The 20,616-nt window shown below is 44.0% G+C and overlaps 2 protein-coding genes and 1 non-coding gene across 5 annotated transcripts in view; 1 reads left to right on the top strand and 2 right to left on the bottom strand.

The window, feature by feature from the left end:
• The window catches only part of LOC131101617 (uncharacterized), a 40,596-nt gene that overhangs the window by 9,361 nt on the left and 10,619 nt on the right, over positions 1–20,616 (bottom strand). The window contains exons 3-4 of the transcript XR_013627679.1: positions 9,374–9,598; positions 6,496–6,644 (exon numbers count right to left, since the gene is read on the bottom strand). This is a non-coding gene — a transcript (uncharacterized LOC131101617). The remainder of the gene's footprint in view (positions 1–6,495; positions 6,645–9,373; positions 9,599–20,616) is intronic.
• On the top strand, positions 216–17,221 carry itgb8 (integrin, beta 8). 3 transcript variants are annotated; one of them, XM_078791971.1, is made up of 16 exons: positions 216–718; positions 2,686–2,771; positions 5,867–6,038; positions 6,113–6,219; positions 6,511–6,650; positions 7,763–7,928; positions 9,476–9,634; positions 9,729–9,824; positions 10,406–10,498; positions 11,541–11,681; positions 12,711–13,125; positions 13,203–13,425; positions 13,501–13,607; positions 14,275–14,385; positions 14,947–15,110; positions 15,426–17,221. In XM_078791971.1, the coding sequence occupies exons 1-16, from the start codon at positions 628–630 to the stop codon at positions 15,546–15,548; spliced, it is 2,394 nt and encodes a 797-aa protein (XP_078648097.1). In that variant the 5' UTR covers positions 216–627; the 3' UTR covers positions 15,549–17,221. The 3 variants fall into 3 exon arrangements, with proteins under 3 accessions (XP_078648097.1, XP_057902895.2, XP_078648098.1); XM_058046912.2 differs by having other exon boundaries at positions 218–718; positions 14,278–14,385; XM_078791972.1 differs by lacking the exon at positions 2,686–2,771 and having other exon boundaries at positions 219–718.
• On the bottom strand, positions 18,295–20,306 carry sp8a (sp8 transcription factor a). The gene is made up of 2 exons (XM_078791742.1): positions 19,936–20,306; positions 18,295–19,779 (listed from the first exon to the last, which is right to left on the bottom strand). Exons 1-2 carry the CDS (start codon positions 19,969–19,971, stop codon positions 18,595–18,597), a joined length of 1,221 nt encoding a protein of 406 aa, XP_078647868.1. The 5' UTR covers positions 19,972–20,306; the 3' UTR covers positions 18,295–18,594.

Here is a 20,616-nt window from a genome sequence, read left to right as displayed (position 1 = left end):
AAAACATATTGAGACCAAAGTATATTTGAAGTGGCTGAATATATTCCAAAACAACAATAAGAGAGCAATATTAAAGCTACAATTAATTTGAAAAGTGACTATTTTAGTTCTTGTGTTTTTTTTTAATACTAGTAACCCTCGCTCTCTCTTTCTCTCTCTCTCTCTCTCTCTCTGGTTGCCATGGCACCGCCTACCTGAGTCGGTCTATAACTCCCTGACTGTGCAGCCTGTTCAGTCACCATGCTGGTGCACAGAGACGGACACTTCCTTGGGTCAGTGGATCTCAGCTCGGCTCGGTCCAGACTGTTGAGTGAGTCAGACTGCGAGGAACTCGATGGGGAGGGGGTGGGGGCATAAAACACATTTCTTCACCTGCCCTCCCGGTGGTGGTGCAGGGGGAGCGCGCCTCTAAGCTGATTGGAACCGGAGGGATGTGAATGCCTCCCCGGGATTAGAGGGTTATTGGGTGAGGGAACAATGCTCCGCGGATCGGTGCGCCATTCCCGGCTTTTGTTGGCGAGTCGGCGGACGCACGGTCCCCGGACTCTAAGCTTCCCTCAGCGGCTGCAGCAGTGACTCCGGCACAGCCTCCTCGCTCGGTCCGGTCTCCCACCCGGCGTGGATAATATGACTTCCTGCCCATTAACATATGGCAGCGTCCCTCTGTGTCTCCTGCTCTGCTTCCTAGCTACTCTCAACGCAGAAGCCTCTCGTCCGGGTGAGTGCAGCCTCATTAGGGGACAATTATATCATATCCTTGCAATTAACCTACATTATGTTTGGCGTTGTTCCTGGATAGCATCACTTTGACCCACATCAGTAACGGGGGGGGGGTCTTTAAGTCTATAAAACGACGATGGGATAGTACAGTATAGAAACTCTTCCATCTTCTAATGCATTTCCTTACTATTTTATACACTATCACCTTATTATTATCACATTTTAATGTGATAATATTAATAAAATAATAATATTTTTAATATATAATAATATTATGTACATTCATTTTTGACACATTTTAGTTGTATTATTCATTCATTCATTTTCTACCGCTTTTCCTCACGAGGGTCGCGGGGGTTGCTGGAGCCTATCCCAGCTGTCTTTGGGCGAGAGGCGGGGTACACCCTGGACTGGTGGCCAGCCAATCACAGGGCACATATAGACAAACAACCATTCACACTCACATTCATACCTATGGACAATTTGGAGTCGACAATTAACCTAGCATGTTTTTGGAATGTGGGAGGAAACCGGAGTACCCGGAGAAAACCCACGCATGCACGGGGAGAACATGCAAACTCCACACAGAGATGGTCGAGGGTGGAATTGAACCCTGGTCTCCTAGCTGTGAGGTCTGCGTGCTAACCACTAGATCGCCGTGCCGCCCTTATTTGTATTAGTTATGTATTATTCATATATCCATTATCCCCAAATAAACATTAATCAATCCATTTTCTATGCCGTTTATCGTCACTCGCACGGGTATGCTGGAGCCTATCACAGCTGACTTTGTGCGAGAGGCACGGTACACTCTGGACTGGTGGCAAAATAATCATAGCAATTTAAATAAAAATAAAAAGTACAACTGGGCTGCACGGCGGACTAGTTGTTAGCGTGCAGGCCTCACAGCTTTGAGACCCGAGTTCAATTCCAACCTCGGCCATCTCTGTGTGGAGTTTGCAAAAATTACAACTTTATTCATTGTTTGATTGTTTCTCCTGATATTACTTTTAGAAAAATATTTTTTTTTTCATGAATTTTTTTAAACTTTTTAAATGCACGGTGGTGAGTGGTTAGCATGTAGGCCACACAGTCAGGAGATTGAGAGGACATGGGTTCAAATCTCTGCTTGGGAATCTGTACGTGGAGTCTACTCATGTGTGCGTGTGTTTTCTCCGTGTATTCCAGTTTCCTCCCACATTCCAAAAACATGCTAGGTTAATTGGCAACTCCAATGAATGTGAGTGTGCATGGTTGTTTGTCTATATGTGCACTGTGATTGGCTGTGATCAGTCCAGAGTGTACCACGCCTCTTGCCCGAAGACAGCTGGGATAGGCTCCAGTACCCCCCACGACACTCATGAGGATAAGCGGTAGAAAAGGAATGAATGAATGAATAAAGTGCAACTCTCTCACACATAAAAAGTAATTGATCGCGGTTATTGTTTGTTTAAAAGTTTCATAAAAAGAGCTAATTGGGCCAGAAAGGCATTTCAGTGGCATCCAGAACCTGCAGCAATTCTCTGGCCTACATTTTTCACTCTCAGCCTGGAGGCCCACTGCAAAACTACCCCTTGAAAAATGTGATTTCAGCAGATAAATCATCTCCATGAATCATTAATGCCACCTTTAGTCAGCCGTGATATATTACGACTGCATAAATAGTTCTTGTGAGACTCAGCGATCGCAGAATCTGCTCCTTCAATATGTGAGTGCGCATAACATTTACTGATTGACTCATGCCATGGGTGTGTGTGTGAGTGAGTGAGTGTGTACTCGTGGGGCAAGCACCTGTTCCCACAATTTAACTGCTTTTCCACACCCTGACGCATACTGGAGTGGATGCAAAGGTGTGCTGTCATCATCCAAATGCTGCTTTAATTGACTCGCTGTAGCTATACTGTAAGTGTTGACAGTCGCCATAATATATGCTTCGCCTTCTTTTGTCACCGTCTGTCCCTCTAGGCGACAGCGCGTGCTCGTCTCCTATGATTACATCTTGTGCAGAGTGTCTCAGATGTGGACCGCAGTGTTCCTGGTGCTTCAAGGAGGTATGGAATGTGTCCACTTATAAGAAATATGACAGACATTCAGCAGCATTCCTAAAATGATATACAATTTATTGCTGCTTTTATACCATCCACGCATGTGAGCATGATGTGGGGGTGTGAATGTTTCCATTCCGGTTTCTATTCTTTGCAAAGGCAAAGCCACAGTTGACCCATATGTTTAGTCTAGTCACCACTGCCTGACATTCTGTGCATCTGCTTGGGAGTTCTTTCTCATAAATGATCCACCCAGGATCACTGCCAGGCCGAGAGGAAGTATTAAACCGCCAAACACACACAGCAGACTATTTGGGAACTAACACATCGACACGCACACTAGACTAAACTGTCAACATGTGGCTGTTTTAAGGTTTCAGGTGCTTTCCCGTCACGTGAATCTTCATCATTGTACACAGGTACAACTTGTTTGTACAGAGTAGGCACATTTCCAGTGACTGAGCCGGAAAGTCACTCTGTCATTGGGATGCGGTCATAAATAACTCAGTTTTTACATTCATTCATTCATTCATTCATTCATTTTCTACCACCTTTTCCTCAGGAGGGTCGCGGGGGTGCTGGAGCCTATCCCAGCTGCCTTTGGGCGAGAGGCGGGGTACACCCTGGACTGGTCGCCAGCCAATCACAGGGCACATATAGACAAACAACCATTCACACTCACATTCATACCTATGGACAATTTGGAGTCGCCAATTAACCTAGCATGTTTTTGGAATGTTGGAGGAAACCGGAGTACCCGGAGAAAACCCACGCATACACGGAGAGAACATGCAAACTCCACACAGAGATGGCCGAGGGTGGAATTGAACCCTGGTCTCCTAGCTGTGAGGTCTGCGCGCTAACCACTTGACCGCCGTGCCATCCGTTTTGACATATCCAGCAATAAATGACAAGCAATGTTAATATTCACTGGAAAGCATTGCACTGAATTTTTTTTTTTATGAGTCTCTTACTGACGTAAGGAGCAAAGGTCACTAATCCACTCGAAAGCTACATGGCATGACGCTGCAGCTTTGTAAGGTCAGATGACTGTTGTGCTGGGCACAATTATAGTCTAAGAAATTATGTAGAAGAAGTAAAAACCCACTCCGGTTTCCTCCCACATTCCAAAAACATGCTAGGTTAATTGGCGACTCCAAATTGTCCATAGGTATGAATGTGAGTGTGAATGGTTGTTTGTCTATATGTGCCCTGTGATTGGCTGGCCACCAGTCCAGGGTGTACCCCGCCTCTCGCCCAAAGACAGCAAGAATAGGCTCCAGCACCCCCCCGCGACCCTCGTGAGGAAAAAGCGGTAGAAAATGAATGAATGAAGTTAAAACCCATGAACCCATAAATATCATGTTTTTATTGAGTGGTTGTGATATTAACTGTAATTGCGTCCTGTAAAATGGTTTCATGATTGAAGTGCTGCTTAATCTCTGCTGCACGGATAATATTGACAAAGTACAGGAAGTTTGGAAATGATTGTTTCGGTTTGTGTCCTTTGCCATCACACACGTTAATTAGCGTGGGAAGCGCCTCAAATCTTAAACACCAGCTGCAAGGGAAGAAGCTAGACTATAGTTTTTTTTTGGGGGGGGGGGGGGGGGCAAATTATTCCCAAGTGATTTAAACATTATGATGTTGATATCTGAAAATCACGTGGTGTCCAATCATCATGATTGTTATCACCGGTATGAATGTTTTGTTTATTTGTCACTATATTCAACTTGTTCGCTACCAAAGACATATTTTTACACATCTTTTACGTTTATTTGCACAAGAGGCGCAAAGAGGTGATGATGCAACTCCACAATAGAAGAGAGCACATTTGATGCAGCTTTAAGACAAAAAAATAACGACCACAAGGTGGCAGAAGTGTATTTTATAAGAACTTGGCCTGCATCTCTTGCATCAAAATACAGCAACCAGGCATCTTGCGAAGGTTAACGAAGGTTATGCAATGAAAGGACATTTTAACCCTCGAAAAAACGGGTTAGTTGCAAATGTGAAAATTGTAAATGGTTCATGGTGTTATATTTATTTATTCATGTTATGGCATCATTGTTTTGGTGAAATATATACGGCTAAATTTGTGTCAAAGTTATGCTTCCAATGTATAGTATTTGTTTTTTTTTTGCTGAAACTTACCTATGTTCTACTGCTGATTACTATAGAACGGAAAGAGGTAGAAACACATTTTTTTGCTGATGAAAGTTGAATCTTAGTGGGGGGGTACTGTCGGGTGAGAGTTTCACGTTCAGTCTCATGAATAAATATTATCAGTTTTTCTAGTATTTCAAATCTGCCCCCTTACCTGTCAGATATTGGTTAGAGGTTAGACTTTCTTTATTGTCATTGCACAATAACACAGCAGTGAAATTGCCAACGAAATGTTGTTGCCTGGCTCCCGTGTAATAATAAATAATAAATAATAATATTATTATATAGACCAGGGTTCAAATCCACCCTCGGCCATCTCTGTGTGGAGTTTGCATGTTCTCCCCGTGCATGTGTGGGTTTTCTCCGGGTACTCCGGTTTCCTCCCACATTCCAAAAACATGCTAGGTTAATTGGTGACTCCAAATTGTCCATAGGTATGAATGTGAGTGTGAATGGTTGTTTGTCTATATGTGCCCTGTGATTGGCTGGCCACCAGTCCGGGGTGTACCCCGCCTCTCGCCTGAAGACAGCTGGGATAGGCTCCAGCACCCCCCGTGACCCTCGTGAGGAAAAGCGGTAGAAAATGAATGAATGAATGAATATTATTATATATTATTTTTAATTGTTGACAAATCTGTGCTAGTGAGCATTCATGATTCAGCAACCTCACAGTAGACAACATGACTATTGCATAGGTTGACCACAATAACAGTTTAACTGTAATATACAGTATATTTACATTCATTCATTCATTCTCTACCGCTTTTTCCTCACGAGGGTCGCGGGGGTGCTGGAGCCTATCCCAGCTGTCTTCAGGCAAGAGGCGGGGTACACCCTGGACTGGTGGCCAGCCAATCACAGGGCACATATAGACAAACAATCAGTATATATACAGTATACGTATATATCATATCCTACTCGTGTGTGACCGTCAGGATTTTCTGGATGGCGCGGGTTCAAGCCACCGCTGCGACCTCCAAGTGAACTTGCTCAGAAAAGGCTGCGGGCTCGAGTTCACAGAACGCTCAAAGGTCAAAGTGGAGGTCAACGCTACCACCAGTAGCACGCAAGTGTCGCCGCAAGACATCAGCGTCACGCTCACAGCAGGTATTTGGTGACATCTCTGTGAAATAACGGATAAGTGGTTTGAAGCTTAAAAAGGTGAACGGTGTGTGCGGCAGGTTCGGAGGCCAGCTTCATTGTGGCTGTGAAGCAGCTGCCACGTTATCCAGTGGATCTTTACTATCTGGTGGATGTATCCGCATCTATGCAAGAAAACCTGGATCATGTAAGTGGACTTAGGAATACACGGCGGGGGTGAGGCAAGTGATTAAGAATAATTAGTGCCTCCATATAAGAACTCCTAATTGCTTTGCTAAAAGATGTCTGATCCTTTCAGCATGAATATTTTTACATCTTTGATCAATTCAAAAGGCCTCACTTATACATTCAGTGTTCCTGGGACTTAAACTAAGGCGGGTAATGATTAAACCGAATGGCTAATGAAGCAACGTAAGTGTTAAAGGATGTAAATAAACTTTTACGTATGCATTTCTTTACTCACATTTTCCTCATCCAGCTGAAGACGGTGGGCGTAGCGCTGTCTCTGCGTATGAAGGAGCACTCCTCAGACCTTTGGCTCGGGTTCGGTTCCTTTGTGGACAAGCCGGTGTCGCCTTACATCAACGTGCATCCCACCAAGATCAACAACCCCTGCAGGTTGGAAACAGAAGCATGATAAAATAACATTACAACATCAGAGCAAACAATGCAAGTCGATTAAATCTTGTTCTGATTCACTGATAAGAAATATAAAGACAATCTGGTATCATATAAAATGAATGTGCTGCGATGGAGATGGATGGGGGGGGTTTGATGCCTCGTGGGAAATCCCCCACGCAGCAGTCTAAAATAACTAAGGGATGATTCAGGACAAGCCTGTGTTAACCCTGACTGGGAGTTTAATCAAGAAGAAAGGCGTTAAATCTGCACTTAAAAGAAACATCTGCATGATGAGAAGACGCTGAGAAGTGTGGGAAGCACAATTAAGACGTGACCTCATGAGAGGAGTGATCATCAGGCATTTTGCTTTCATTCTTATCCATTCACTTAATTACATTTTTGGATGAGATGATACAGAATTTGGGCGGCATGGCGTTCAAGTGGTTAGCGCAGACCTCACAGCTAGGAGACCAGGGTTCGATTCCACCCTCGGCCATCTCTGTGTGGAGTTTGCATGTTCTCCCCGTGCATGCGTGGGTTTTCTCCGGGTACTCCGGTTTCCTCCCACATTCCAAAAACATGCTAGGTTAATTGGCGACTCCAAATTGTCCATAGGTATGAATGTGAGTGTGAATGGTTGTTTGTTTGTATGTGCCCTGTGATTGGCTACCCCGCCTCTCGCCCAAAGACAGCTGGGATAGGCTCAGCATACCCGCAACCCTAGTGAGGATAAGCGGTGTAGAAAATAGACGAATGGATTTCAAGTTCATGCTACTAAAATTATCATTGTAGTCATACAGCTGGAATAGGTGTGGATTCTGGAAGATCTCGGAAGCTTTCTGTGCAATAATAGCTCTGTGAATGGTTGTTTGTCTATATGAACCCTGTGATTGGCTGGCGACCAGTCCAGGGTGTACCCCGCTCTCGCCCGAAGACAGCTGGGATAGGCTCCAGCACCCCCCACGACCCTTGTGAGGAAAAGCGGTCGAAAATGAATGAATGAATGATCCAGAATTTGCTGTGTGTTACTCAGAATGACTTTCTAATGGAGCCTTTTTAATAAGAACGCAGCAATCAATAACTGTGTTTTTTTGGGCCTTTCTCACCAGTGATTACGAGATCCGCTGCCGTCCCGCCCATGGGTTCCACCACGTCTTGAGCATGACCGGGAATATGAGCGAGTTCACACGCGTGATCAAGCGCCAGCGCATCTCCGGTAACATGGATACACCGGAGGGAGGGCTGGATGCGATGCTGCAAGCTGCTGAGTGCCAGGTAGGTCAAATACGAAAAAGGAGCAATGTATTCTTGCAAGGATATTTTCATGAAATGTTAAAGGGGTTGAAATCCTGATGTTTAGTATTGCCAGGACGAAGTTTTTAAACAGGACAGCTTCCACTCAGAACACTCGAGTGCACATGCTCAGTGTCATTTCCAGAGGTTGTTTGGAATATAGACGCATCAGTGCTGCCAGTATTGCGGCAGAGGTTGAAGTGGTGAAGGGGGTCAGCCGGTCAGACCACATACTCGACATGCGTTCACTTTTGTGACGTACTATTTTTGCAGTTCAGAGAGTATGACTTGGGACCTACCATATCACTGGTTCGGGAGGCTTTTATTGTGGGACAATAGTGGCATTCTGACTCAGCGTTGGATAGTTCCACTGGAATCCCACTTAGTAATAATACCCTAGCTTGGCTCACCGCACACACACACACACAGACACACAGACGCAGTGGCAGTAGCTCATACGATGACTGCAGGAGGGCTGTGAGTCATGCCATGCAGGGGTCCTTGAGTAACCAGACTGCAAGGAAACACCGCGCAGCGCTGACGGCTCCAGAAATAGACTCTCCATTATGTCATGCCTATCTTATTAGCTCGCTGACTTTCCTTAAATATAAACACACAGACCCCCTTTTTCTCCCACAGTCGATGACACAGACATAAATGGGGGAGCTTTGTGACTCGTGGAAGAACTTGTTTTCCTTGAGAGTCTATGGGAAAATTGGCTCCGTTTCGGGTGTAATGATAAAAACTGCAGTACGACCAGATCATATAGAAGTAGAAACCATTATCTTTTCATCTATTCATTTTCTACCGCTTTTTCCTCACGAGGGTCGTGGGGGTGCTGGAGCCTATCCCAGCTGTCTTCGGGCGAGAGGCGGGGTACACCCTGGACTGGTGGCCAGCTAATCACAGGGCACATATAGACAAACAACCATTCACACTCACATTCATACCTATGGACAATTTGGAGTCGCCAATTAACCTAGCATGTTTTTGGAATGTCGGAGGAAACCGGAGTACCCGGAGAAAACCCACGGGGAGAACATGCAAACAGAGATGGCCGAGGGTGGAATCAAACCCTAGTCCTCCTAGCTGTGAGGTCTGCGCACTCACCACTCGACTGCTGTGCCACCCACATTATCTTCAAATTATGATAATTTGTTTTCATGGTTGTATCTCCTTAAGTCACTGGTGTGTGTGTGAGTGACGGGTAGAAAAGCTTGGACTTTCTTGGGGAGACGCTTGATGATTCACCTGTATAATTCTCAAGACCCCAAACATAAAGGCAGAGGACCAACTGCATGGGAACATGTGTCCAAACTGTGACTTGGTCACTAATCAAGACCTAACATTTCTGCTTCTATTAGTCGCTGAGAAATTTTCTAGTCCAGCATTAACAAAGTTGTAAAAAAAAAACGTCAGATCCTGACCTGAAATGTCCATGTGTTCTTTCACTCCCAAGGCCTCCACAAAGTTCCATTAGTCGTTCTGTTCCAGTCCTGTAAACACCAACAACTGTGTCCCTCTCTCAGAAAGCCGTGGGTTGGCGTCCAGAGGCCAAACGTTTGTTGCTCCTGATGACCGACCAGCCGTCACACCTCGCCTTGGACAGCCGACTGGCGGGTATCGTCGTTCCGCATGACGGCTTGTGTCACCTGGAAAACAATATCTACACTGGAAGCACCAGGATGGCAAGTGCTGAGGGGGGGCAAACAAGAGTAACACTAAATATTTTGTACACAAGACAATGCAATCTGATGCGACTCTCTTGGCGTTTATTCATAGGACCATCCAAGTCTGGGACAGTTGTCTGAGAAACTGCTGGAAAACCATATTCACTCCATATTTGCTGTGGAGAAACAACAGTTCCAGTGGTATGAGGTAATGTCTTCAACACCAACCAATCAAGATGTATTGATCCGTCCTTATGACAGACAGTGGCCTGTTTTTGCAATACAGACATTCTTAATGGACACCTTCTTGTCGTGCTTACATCTTACATTCAGTGTCGTCTTATATTTGTGTCAATACAGTACCATGCTTACAGCTTGGGACCATATATACCTGTACCTCATTGGCCCTGATGAATGTACAAAGAGTTCCCTTCACAATCCAATTATTAGCCCTACGGGGTACATTTCCAACTCTACACTCAATATAGTGTCCTCAAACATACTGATACCGGACCCCTTTACTGTTGCATCATTGTATGGCTGCTTGTATGGTCGCCTTCACATCATTAGTCAATAGGTGAATGAGTGCAAAGTGCTTACCTCTAAGGGGGGGGAAAATGCTATGTAAGTTTACAACAGTACAGACTGTTCATGTGTCCCTTGCCTCATAAAAACAACTCACATAATACTTTCCAAGCTCTTGCTTTCATATTGCAATGTCACTTTGGATATGGTATGCTACATACAGTATATTCATAGAAAATAAGCATTTTTTTGTTGTTTTTTTAGGAGTTGGTGCGTTTGCTGCCAGCTTCCTACTTGGGGAAGATCGGCTTCTTCCAGTCTCCAAACCTTATTGACCTCGTGGTGGATGCATATAAGGTATCAGGAGTATTCTCTGTGTCCAAACGTGTAATCATAACAGAAGGATTAGGGAAGCTGGAAAAGAGTGTGCGGTGTGTGAGCATGTGCGACTATAGAGGTTTCTTCATTCGTTTGGCTGCAGTCTACGGCTATAATCTTGCATGCAGCACAGCGCTCCATTGTTTGCTTCTAGAAGCGTCCGAATCTACAGATCTGGGTGCACACACACACACACGAGTCTGAACAGAAGCTCGTATTGTAACAGCCATCAGACCCCCTTCTTGTAAACTAGGTGTCCCGACCATGTAGGAAAACAAAGATTCTATTTTTGGCTCCACCTCCAATTTCCCATAAACCTCCTGCATTTGGGGGAGAAACACACACACACACACACACACACACACACACAACAATGAGGGCATTCTGAGGACATATTGCAACTTTATAGTGACAATTCTTTCACTTTCTGGATTCCCATGAACACAACGCAGTCAGAACTCACTTTCATGGTCTACTTCAGGGGTCTGGAATCAACTTTACCCATTCTAAAACCGCACATGTCCACGTCATAAAGTCGCATATTGTGGCGTGCAGGAGTCCATGAGGACCAATCAGCTGTTTATTTGTCAGGAACCAATCATGAGCTATGAATAAACTCATGACAGGCTTGTCAAGCCATTGGAAATTGCAGATGCTCATGAGTTCTTCTTGCAAACAACATTAAACTCATCACACAGCAACTAACACTCAAATGTTATATCACAGAAATATAGAAACATGTACCAATACGAGTTTTATGTGGAATAGAACATTTAAAAAGTGGTCCCTTAATGCATTTCATTTGGGAAAACCATGAACCTGACAGAGCCAGGGCCCAAAGCAAAAAGGAAGCTGATGTCATTGCAGCACCCCAATGAATAGTCATATTCTGACATGTTTGAATATTTGTATACAGTATACACATTTTGAGTTTTAAGTCGCTGTGTGATGAATTCAGTTCTGTTAGTAAAATGTTCTTTGAAAGATGACACTGGTCTAAATCCAAGGTCTCTATTTATAGAGCTTTTTGGCAGAGGTGGCATTGTCGGTATCAGTGGACGACAAGGCATTCAGCAGGTACTGGACGTCTGTCTCCCCCATCTGTCCCAACGGGTCCACTGCTACAAACCAGAGCTGCTCAGGGGTGCAGCCCAACCAGACGGTAACGTCTCTAACAAATAAACCATTGAAGTAGAATGGAGCCGCACAATTTTGTCAGCCTTATTTACTTGTATTGGATTAGTTTGGCCGCCACCACAAACACATGCACACACACACACACACACGCACGCACATCATGAAAGATTGGGAAAATAATCTGAGTTGAGCGGATTAGGCTAAAGGCTGTGTTTCATGCAAAAGACTCCCATGTGATTCCATGACTTCTTTGTTGTAAACTCATTACTTCTTGTAATATGGGGCATTTATTTTCGGAAATATTCTACCTCCTCCTACAGCATTTTGTTGTATTTATAAACACACACACACAAATATTTGCATTCCTTTAGCCTAAGCAAGGACTTTTTATCCTTTCGCTTTCCACGCCTCTCACTTCATCACTGAAGTTTAGCCCTTTAATCTACGCTTGGATGAAACAAATCTTTATCTGCATCGAGATAAAGATGAAATAAACACATTTTCATACAATTTAATGTCAACAATTCAAAGTTTCGGGTGGCACGGCGGTCTAGTGGTTAGCGCACAGACCTCACAGCTAGGAGACCAGGGTTCAATTCCACCTTCGGCCATCTCTGTGTGGAGTTTGCATGTTCTCCCCGTGCATGCGTGGGTTTTCTCCAGGTACTCCGGTTTCCTCCGGACGAATGGATTTCAAGTTCATGCAACTAAAATTATCATTGTAGTCATACAGCTGGAATAGGTGTGGATTCTGGAAGATCTCGGAAGCTTTCTGTGCAATAATAGCTCTGTGAATGGTTGTTTGTATATATGTGCTCTGTGATTGGCTGGCGACCAGTCCAGGGTGTACCCCGCCTCTCGCCCGAAGACAGCTGGGATAGGCTCCAGCACCCCCGCGACCCTTATGAGAAAAAAGCGGTAGAAAATGAATGAATGAATTCAAAGTTTCCTTTTGAGGGATATGAGCATCACTGCCAAATACTCCAGAGTCCAAATCCTTTTTATCGCACCACATAAATTCTAATTGTCCTTTTAACTTTCTGTTTTTTTGCAGGTCTACTTCAATGTTACAGTTGGCCTGCGCTCCTGTCCTGATCACGTTGCAGATGAAGAGATTAAAGTGATGATTCGCCCTGTGGGCTACAATGAATCCACCACTGTCAGCGTCCACTCTAAATGTCACTGCAGTTGTGGGTCAACAGGAAGATGTCATGACAGCGACCAGTCGGCGTGTACAGGAGGGACTACAGATGGCGGCGGTCTGGAGCGGAGGCCGCATCAGGGGCTCGTTATCAATGAATCAAAGTGGAACTGTCGAGCGGATGGCTCTGATGTGGACTGTAGTGGCCGAGGAGTGTGTGAATGTGGGAGGTGTGTGTGTGAGCAGGGTAGACTTGGCACCGTTTACGGGAAATACTGCCAGATGGATGACTTCTCCTGCTCTTATAATGGCGGACTGCTGTGTGGGGGTACGTTTTTTAAAAAGGTATGCTTATTAATAAGATGAAGAATATAAAAGGTTTTTCCTTCTTTCTGTTTCTGTCAGGAAGGGGTGTGTGTGTCTCGGGCGAGTGTGTGTGTGAGGATGGCTGGACAGGGGATAGCTGCGGTTGTGGCGTCTCCACGGCAACCTGCCAGTCTCCTGATGGCTCGCTGTGCAGTGGGCGGGGCAAGTGTGTGTGCGGCCAGTGTGTGTGTGACGACCAGGGATACTCCGGTGACTTCTGTGAGAGATGTCCTGCCTGTCAAAGCAGCTGTCAATCAAACTGGTAACGGTCCATTTTATTTTTTTGTAAACATTATATTTTTCATTAAACTTTTGTTTTTTTTAATGTCTCGTTCAGGAAGTGCGTGGACTGTCACGTGTCTCGTGGTCTCAAAGAAAATGAAGCGAGGCATTGCAACCACACTTGTGAATCAGAGGTCATCTACATCAATGCTATGCTATCAGGTACGGACCAATCTCATTCCCTATCAGTGGGGGGGGGCGGGATATTACCAGAAAGTCCACCCTGTTGGTAGCAGGAGAATGGGGACCCATTATGCTCATTTTACAGCCCTTTGTATTGAGTTGTAGCCTCCTAGAGCTATTATTGCACAGAAAGCTTCCGAGATCTTCCAGAATCCGCACCTATTCCAGCTGTATGACTACAATGATAATTTTAGTAGCATGAACTTGAAATCCATTCGTCTATTTTCTACGCCACTTATCCTCACTAGGGTTGCGGGTATGCTAGAGCCTATCCCAGCTGTCTTCGGGCGAGAGGCGGGGTACACCCTGGACTGGTCGCCAGCCAATCACAGGGCACATATAGACAAACAACCATTCACACTCACATTCATACCTATGGACAATTTGGAGTCGCCAATTAACCTAGCATGTTTTTGGAATGTCTCCTGACTGTGTGGCCTACATGCTAACCACTCACCACTGTGCATTTATAAAGTTGAAAAATTCATGAAAAAATTGTATTTTTCTAAAAGTAATATTACGCAAAACAATCAAACAATGAATAAAGTTCTTTTTTTTTTTTTGAAAATTAGGTTGTGGAAAAAGTTATGTTGCAAGAATAAAGTCAAAATATTATGGGAATTAAGTTATAATCTTTTCTCTTAAGCAGGACGGAAGTGGCTTCACTGTATGTACATCAGTGGTGACAACTGTCGCTATTGGTTTCAAACAAGCTCAGAGCCCGGACTGGACCAGCTCCACATCAGCACCAGAGCAGGTACGGTGGTCATCCAGGACAATAGACACCATCCTCCCAGTACGGCTACCATTGCAGGTCAACTGGTGTATTTGAGTCAGCAAGACCGCTGTCAGTGTTGCAGCTGCATTTTACATTACAGTTCCCAGCTCTCCTTCTCCACTTTACACACACACACACACACACACACACACAGTTAGAAATACACACGCTCAAGGTTACACTTTCACACACGCTGCACATCACAAGTGTTACAGTTCATCCCCCGTCTGAGTTTTGGAACAAAACTGCTCATTGTGCATTTTCTCCAACCCCCCCCATCGCCCCTTATCCCGTCAACCCGACGGGACACTCTCTTCCTGCTGACGCCTACTCCTCCCGGGTGCCACAGGAGCCAGGTCTCCATGGCAACACTGTTACGAAATGTCTTTGGGCTCTTTGTTTTGAGCCATGAGGCTGTCATGTACACATGGTCCCGTCAGCAGATACGCAGCTAACCATTGGGATCACTGTGTCTTAGCACTTCTTACTTAGCTATAGTGTCTTAACATTACATGTGTGTCTGTGTGTGTGTGTCCACAGAGTGTGCCAGTAGAGGCCGGGTGATTGGGACCTTCCTGAGCGTGTGTGCACTGACTGTTCTGTGCGGACTGGTGGTGGTTGCAGTGTCCAGGCTGCTGCTCCAGAAAAGAGGCTGGTCACCAGAGGGCGCCACTAAGGATGGAGACTATCTCTGCACCAGCAAGGTTAACACTAAAAATGACCCAGAACACACAAACAGACATACAGATGTGTTTTACATTTCCCTACTTTAGTCAACAGTGATGGGATGTAGTGGAATTTATAGAACCGCAGAGACTAATGGCGGGGGAGGGGATCTGTTTTGTTTGGGTAAGAGCTTTGACTCCCAATATGGTTCGCAAATTTGTTATCCGGTGCTTCTCAAATAGCAGGCAATAACTGGACTAGACTGGTTTCGTCTTAAAAACAGGGGTCAGTAGGGTATTATTGGGGTCATGAGGTTGACTTTTGCATGACTGCTTATTCCCATCACTCTTCAGGAGTTATCCTACATCCCTACGAGCAATGAGAAGACGGTAACCTACAGGAGAGACCGACCGCCCGACCATTCAGTGGAGATGACCGTTCACGTCAAGATGCCCCTCGGTGACCCCTGGCAGTGATATGTAGGTGGGATCAGATGCAAGGACACTCTAATTTAGAGTTGAGCTCTATTCTATGTGGCGAGTCTGATGCTTCCAACACTTCCACGGAATCATAGAACCATGAGTTGGGACTAAAAAGGCCAGTATTGTGGAAACGGGTTTGAAACAAAGAGCACAAGCAGCACAAGTGCAGTCATTTACACTCTAATGTTTGTATGAGTTTTTGAGCTGGGAGTCTGCTCATAATGTTATTGTAGTCTATTTAGGTTTAATCTGGGGTGTCTAAAGTGCGGCCCGGGGTCCTTTTGCAGTATTTTTTTTTTTAAACGGCCTGCCGCCCATTCTAAAAATATAATTTAAAAGGAAAGGACAGAAAAATCAGCAGTAATTTTACCAGAATAAAGTCAAAATATTAAGAGAAAATATATATAATATATAATATATTATAAATTTTTCAAGTCTTAATATTAATATATTAATAATAATATTATGAGAGACAAAACAACAAATAAAGTTGTATTTTTTGGAAAATTTGTTTCATAGAAAATTATGAGAATAATAAATTACATTTCGAAAATAAACTAAAATGACAAGAAATAGGAAAAGTTGAAATGACCAGAAATGCAATTTTCTTATCATATTATCACTTTTTTTAAATAATATATTTCAATGCAATTTTTTGCATTGAAATATCCATATCTACATAAGATATTAATGTGGCCCCTTGCATGCTTTCATTTTTCAGTATGTGGCCCTCGGTGGATAAAGTTTAGACACCCTTGGTTTACGTGATTGATACACTCCAAATATCATGTCTCAGACTTAGGCTGCCCTCTTGCGGTCAGCTTGAGGTACGACTTTTTTCTTCCATGTAGTGCCTGGTCTTTATCACTTTTTGATTAATTTATGATTTATTTGTTTTTGTTAGTGTTGCTTTGGGATATTTTTTTACGATCAATTGAATTGTAGATTTTAGTCTTATTTTTTTAAATTTTCTATCATGTTGTGTTCCTGGGAAGTGTCATTTCATGTGATTTGAAGTCGTCAGCCTGTTTCGACTTGCACTTGCGTTGCATTATACTACTGAAGTGTCCCTTCATGACAGGACGGTGGGATTGAAATGACATTTTAGTGATTAATCGGGCATTAACGGTGCAGTAACAAATCCACTGGAATTCCAATGCAAATGGGGCGGCATTCTGTTCAAGAGCGTTACCACGTGACCTCAGAAGAGACCATCTACTACAACTTTAGATTCCTCGGTACAAGCTAAGCTCTAAAAAGGTACTGAGATCCAAGGCAGACTTATAGCAACCCCTCTTGCACTATTCAACCTCCTGGATGACTTTCTGGTTCCTGTCCTTGTGATTTTTGTTGAAGCAATGACGTTTACAGCAATAGCTGCTTTATTATTTCTGTCAAGTCAGGAACACTATTTATTTTATACGGTATTTTATTTTGACATGATGCCAATTGTCCTTCCTTGTATAACAGTATAAGGAGTAAAATCACATACATTTACACTACTATTTATTTTGGATTGTATTTTATTTTTACTTGAGCTTATTTGTCTTATCGGTACAAAAAAAAATCAGCAATAAAGTAAATCATCTCATTGAAGTAACAACGGCACTTCTGTGTAGTTTTGATGTCAACTGTGATTGTTTTTTTTCACAATAAAAGAGTTTTCAAACTGTCTTGTAGGGGTTTTACGCATACACACAACACACGCACACGCACTAGTTAAGTTTTCTGGTCAGCTAATGATAGCAATTTGGCCTAGTTTTGCTGCTAATGTTAGCCCTCATTGACCACATCATGCAGCACTTTGAACACTAGATGGAGACGCCAACTAAACTAACAATACCCAGCTAACATAATAGACGTTATAAAAGCTCATTTCAATGATGGCGTTCTGCATGGCAAACATTTTCTATATAAATAATGATAAACAAATGCTTTAGCTTTAGCAAATGCAAGATTAGTCTTACAACATAGTAATTACAATTTCACTCCTTATATCAGTATAAGGAGGGAAATCACATCACATTTTACTCCTCATATCTTGATATTATTAAAGAAAATGCCTCATACATCCATTAGGGATGTCCGATAATTATCTGTATCGATAACATCAGCATAAAAATGTGACATCGGTATCGAATTGACACATATTTACAACACATATGTGTTCATTCCACCACAGGAGATATGTCATGTTACACATATCGGTATCGGAAATTGAGAGTTGGACAATATCGGCATATCGGCCATCCATAAGATCCATATATGCAGATAACCCACACCATGTGACTCTATTCCATACGTGTCCTGTCAATGCAAGGATCTTGTATCTTATATCTGTATTTTATATACATAGTAAAATCACATGATTTTACTCCTTATGTCTCAATATGAGAACGCCAAAGAGTAAAATCATATGATTGTACTCCTTATATTAACATATAAAGGAGTACTCCTTATATTATCATATAAAGGAGTACTCCTTATATTATCATATAAAGGAGTACTCCTTATATTAACATATAAGGAGTACAATCATATGATTTTACTCCTTGGCGTTATATTAACATATAAGGAGTACTCCTTATATGTTAATATAAGTAGTACACCTTATATGTTAATATAAGGAGTACTCCTTATATCTTAATATAAGGAGTACTCCTTATATCTTAATATAAGTAGTACAATCACATCACGTGATTCTACACCCATGGTTATATAAAGTATGAGTTGTAGGCCTAACACATGAAAGTTTGATCTGCTTTTATTGACACCAGTGAAGATACCAGAAATATAAAATTACCAACAGTCAAAAAGCACTAGAAGATAAACCCCCTCTATATACACCTAATTTGTCATTATTTAAAAAAATGAATAAATTAAGCAGTTAACAGGCAAGGTGAAATTAAAAGAGTATGTGTTTATTATTTAGGAAGGCTACAATTAAAGGGATGAGGTAAGTGTGTTCAACCGCTGCTGACATTGATCATAAAGTGCCATTTCTCTGTTCCATATACAGTATGTATATGCTGTATGCAGTTTATTTCACCTTGTTAGCGTGGACAGTCCCGTGTATCTCCGGGGACTGGCTGGGACTTCCCGCGACACTGTTGTCCGTGTCACTGTTAGATTTACCGACTTCGTCGCCGTGCGTCCGGCTGTGTTTTCCCAGGTGGTCGGAGCGCATGAAGCGCTTGTGGCAGACGCCGCACTCGAAGCGCTTCTCTCCGGTGTGAGTGCGCAGGTGCCGCTGGAGCTCGTCGGACCGCGTGAAGCGTTTCCCGCAGAAGAGCCAGTTGCAGACGAAGGGTCTCTCCCCGGTGTGCCAGCGGAGGTGAGCCTTGAGGTGGGACGTCTTTCCGTAAATCTTTCCGCATCCCGGAATGTGGCAGTTGTGCAGGGCCCTTCGTCGGGGGCTCGCAGCGCCGTGACCGAGCCTCTCCGCTTCCTGGCAGTTGGGGCAGTCGCAGGTGGCTCTTCCGGTGTATCGCCGAGAAGAGGAGCGGGAAGTTGCCGGCACAGGTACGACCGGGCCCCCCGCGGAGACTACGGGAGTGCCGGACTCCGAGGAGGAGGAGGCGGCGGCGAGTGGCCTGAAGCCGTCAAACAAGTGCTGCGTGCCGGGGAGGACATGCTGTTGAGCGGCACCGGAGCTGAAGGTGGAGCTGTGCTCAGAGTAGCCACCCAAAGACGAGGGCACCACTGCTGGGTTCTGAGTGTCCACCCAAGTGGTCCCCACGTCCCACCAGGAAGATGCCCCGTTCCCGACTTCTCCCATGGGCTTAAACCACGACTCATACGGATGGGTGGGGAGCCGTGGGTAGATCCCATGTGGAATACCTTCCACTGATGATGGCAGCTTGGTGAGGAGCATGGGTCGCTGTGAATGGGTCGGATCAAAAACACCGGTGTCACCCCGCCCTGAGTTCTGGAACGTCGGAACATCATTCCCAAATAGATTGGTGTTGGTCACCGAGAAGGCACTTGAAGACTCAGAAAATCCCACCCCGTTACTCCTGGAGGTCACAGGGGGCACCCCGAGGGAGGTGAGGCAAGTGGACAAGTTGCTGGAGCCCGGGACGCTTCTTTTCCATGGGTGGAAGCCCTTGGTGAGTCCAGTGGGCCCGTCGGAGAGTGCAGGGGAGCAGGAGGGACTTGACTCGCCTATTCTGCTGCAAGTGGCTGCTAGCATGGCCAGAGGAGTGCTGCCCAACCGGGATTCCTCCTAGGAAGAAGACATTTACAACTTTGGCTCATTTTTTACACATATAGTTTTATTTATAGAACTAAAACTGGAAGATTACTGCAGTTTATACCATCAATACTACAATAAATAAGAATAAGGAAGTAATGAATGAAGAAAAATAAATGTAAAACTTACCCCCAGCAGTGTTGCAGCCATGGTTTGAGCCGTCATGCCAATATCCGTACGTCTATATATATGTGTGTGTGTGTGTGTGTGTGTGTGTGTGTGTCACACAGTGCTTGTTGGTTGTCTGGTCTTTTGTACTTGATGCTTCCTCCTGCCTTTGAATCCCGGAGGCCCGAGAACCAATCAGAGGCCAGAACAGTTTTTGTCTCTGCAGTTTGCGCTCCAGGCAGAAAAGTCGTAAATTTCACACACAACAAAAGTGTGTAGTGCAACCAGTGGGACGTTCGGGTCCAAGGTAGTAAATACTTGGCAGCTATATGTGACAGGAGGAGTGATCCATAGCGAGTCAAATGATTGATAAAGCTAGTTTGAGTGCTTTTATATTATGCTCGGTCGTTTATTTAAGAAAAGTGCTTCTTTTTTTTAACTTTAAAATTGTCTCGCAATGCCATTGTGTAACATTTCAGTAATATTCTTAAAATTTGCTCTTGTTGTTAGGCAGACTTGCTGAGGCAATCCTAATTCAATTTGGTGCAAAATCAGAACAAGGAGAACTGAAATTTTGGATTATTATTTATGCATTATACACATCATTTTGAATAAACATACATGTGCAATTAAAAGATTGCTCTGTATCAAATATAAAATGAAATCACAGAGATTGTAGTGCTTTTCTCCCATAAATGCAAA

Source organism: Doryrhamphus excisus, linkage group LG7 (assembly GCF_037039965.1).
Source record: "Doryrhamphus excisus strain RoL-2023G ecotype Guam linkage group LG7, RoL_Dexc_Guam_v1.1, whole genome shotgun sequence".
NCBI lineage: Eukaryota > Metazoa > Chordata > Actinopteri > Syngnathiformes > Syngnathidae > Doryrhamphus > Doryrhamphus excisus.
The sequence above is the reverse complement of the archived record's forward strand: the minus strand, read 5'-3'. Positions and strand labels throughout refer to the sequence as shown.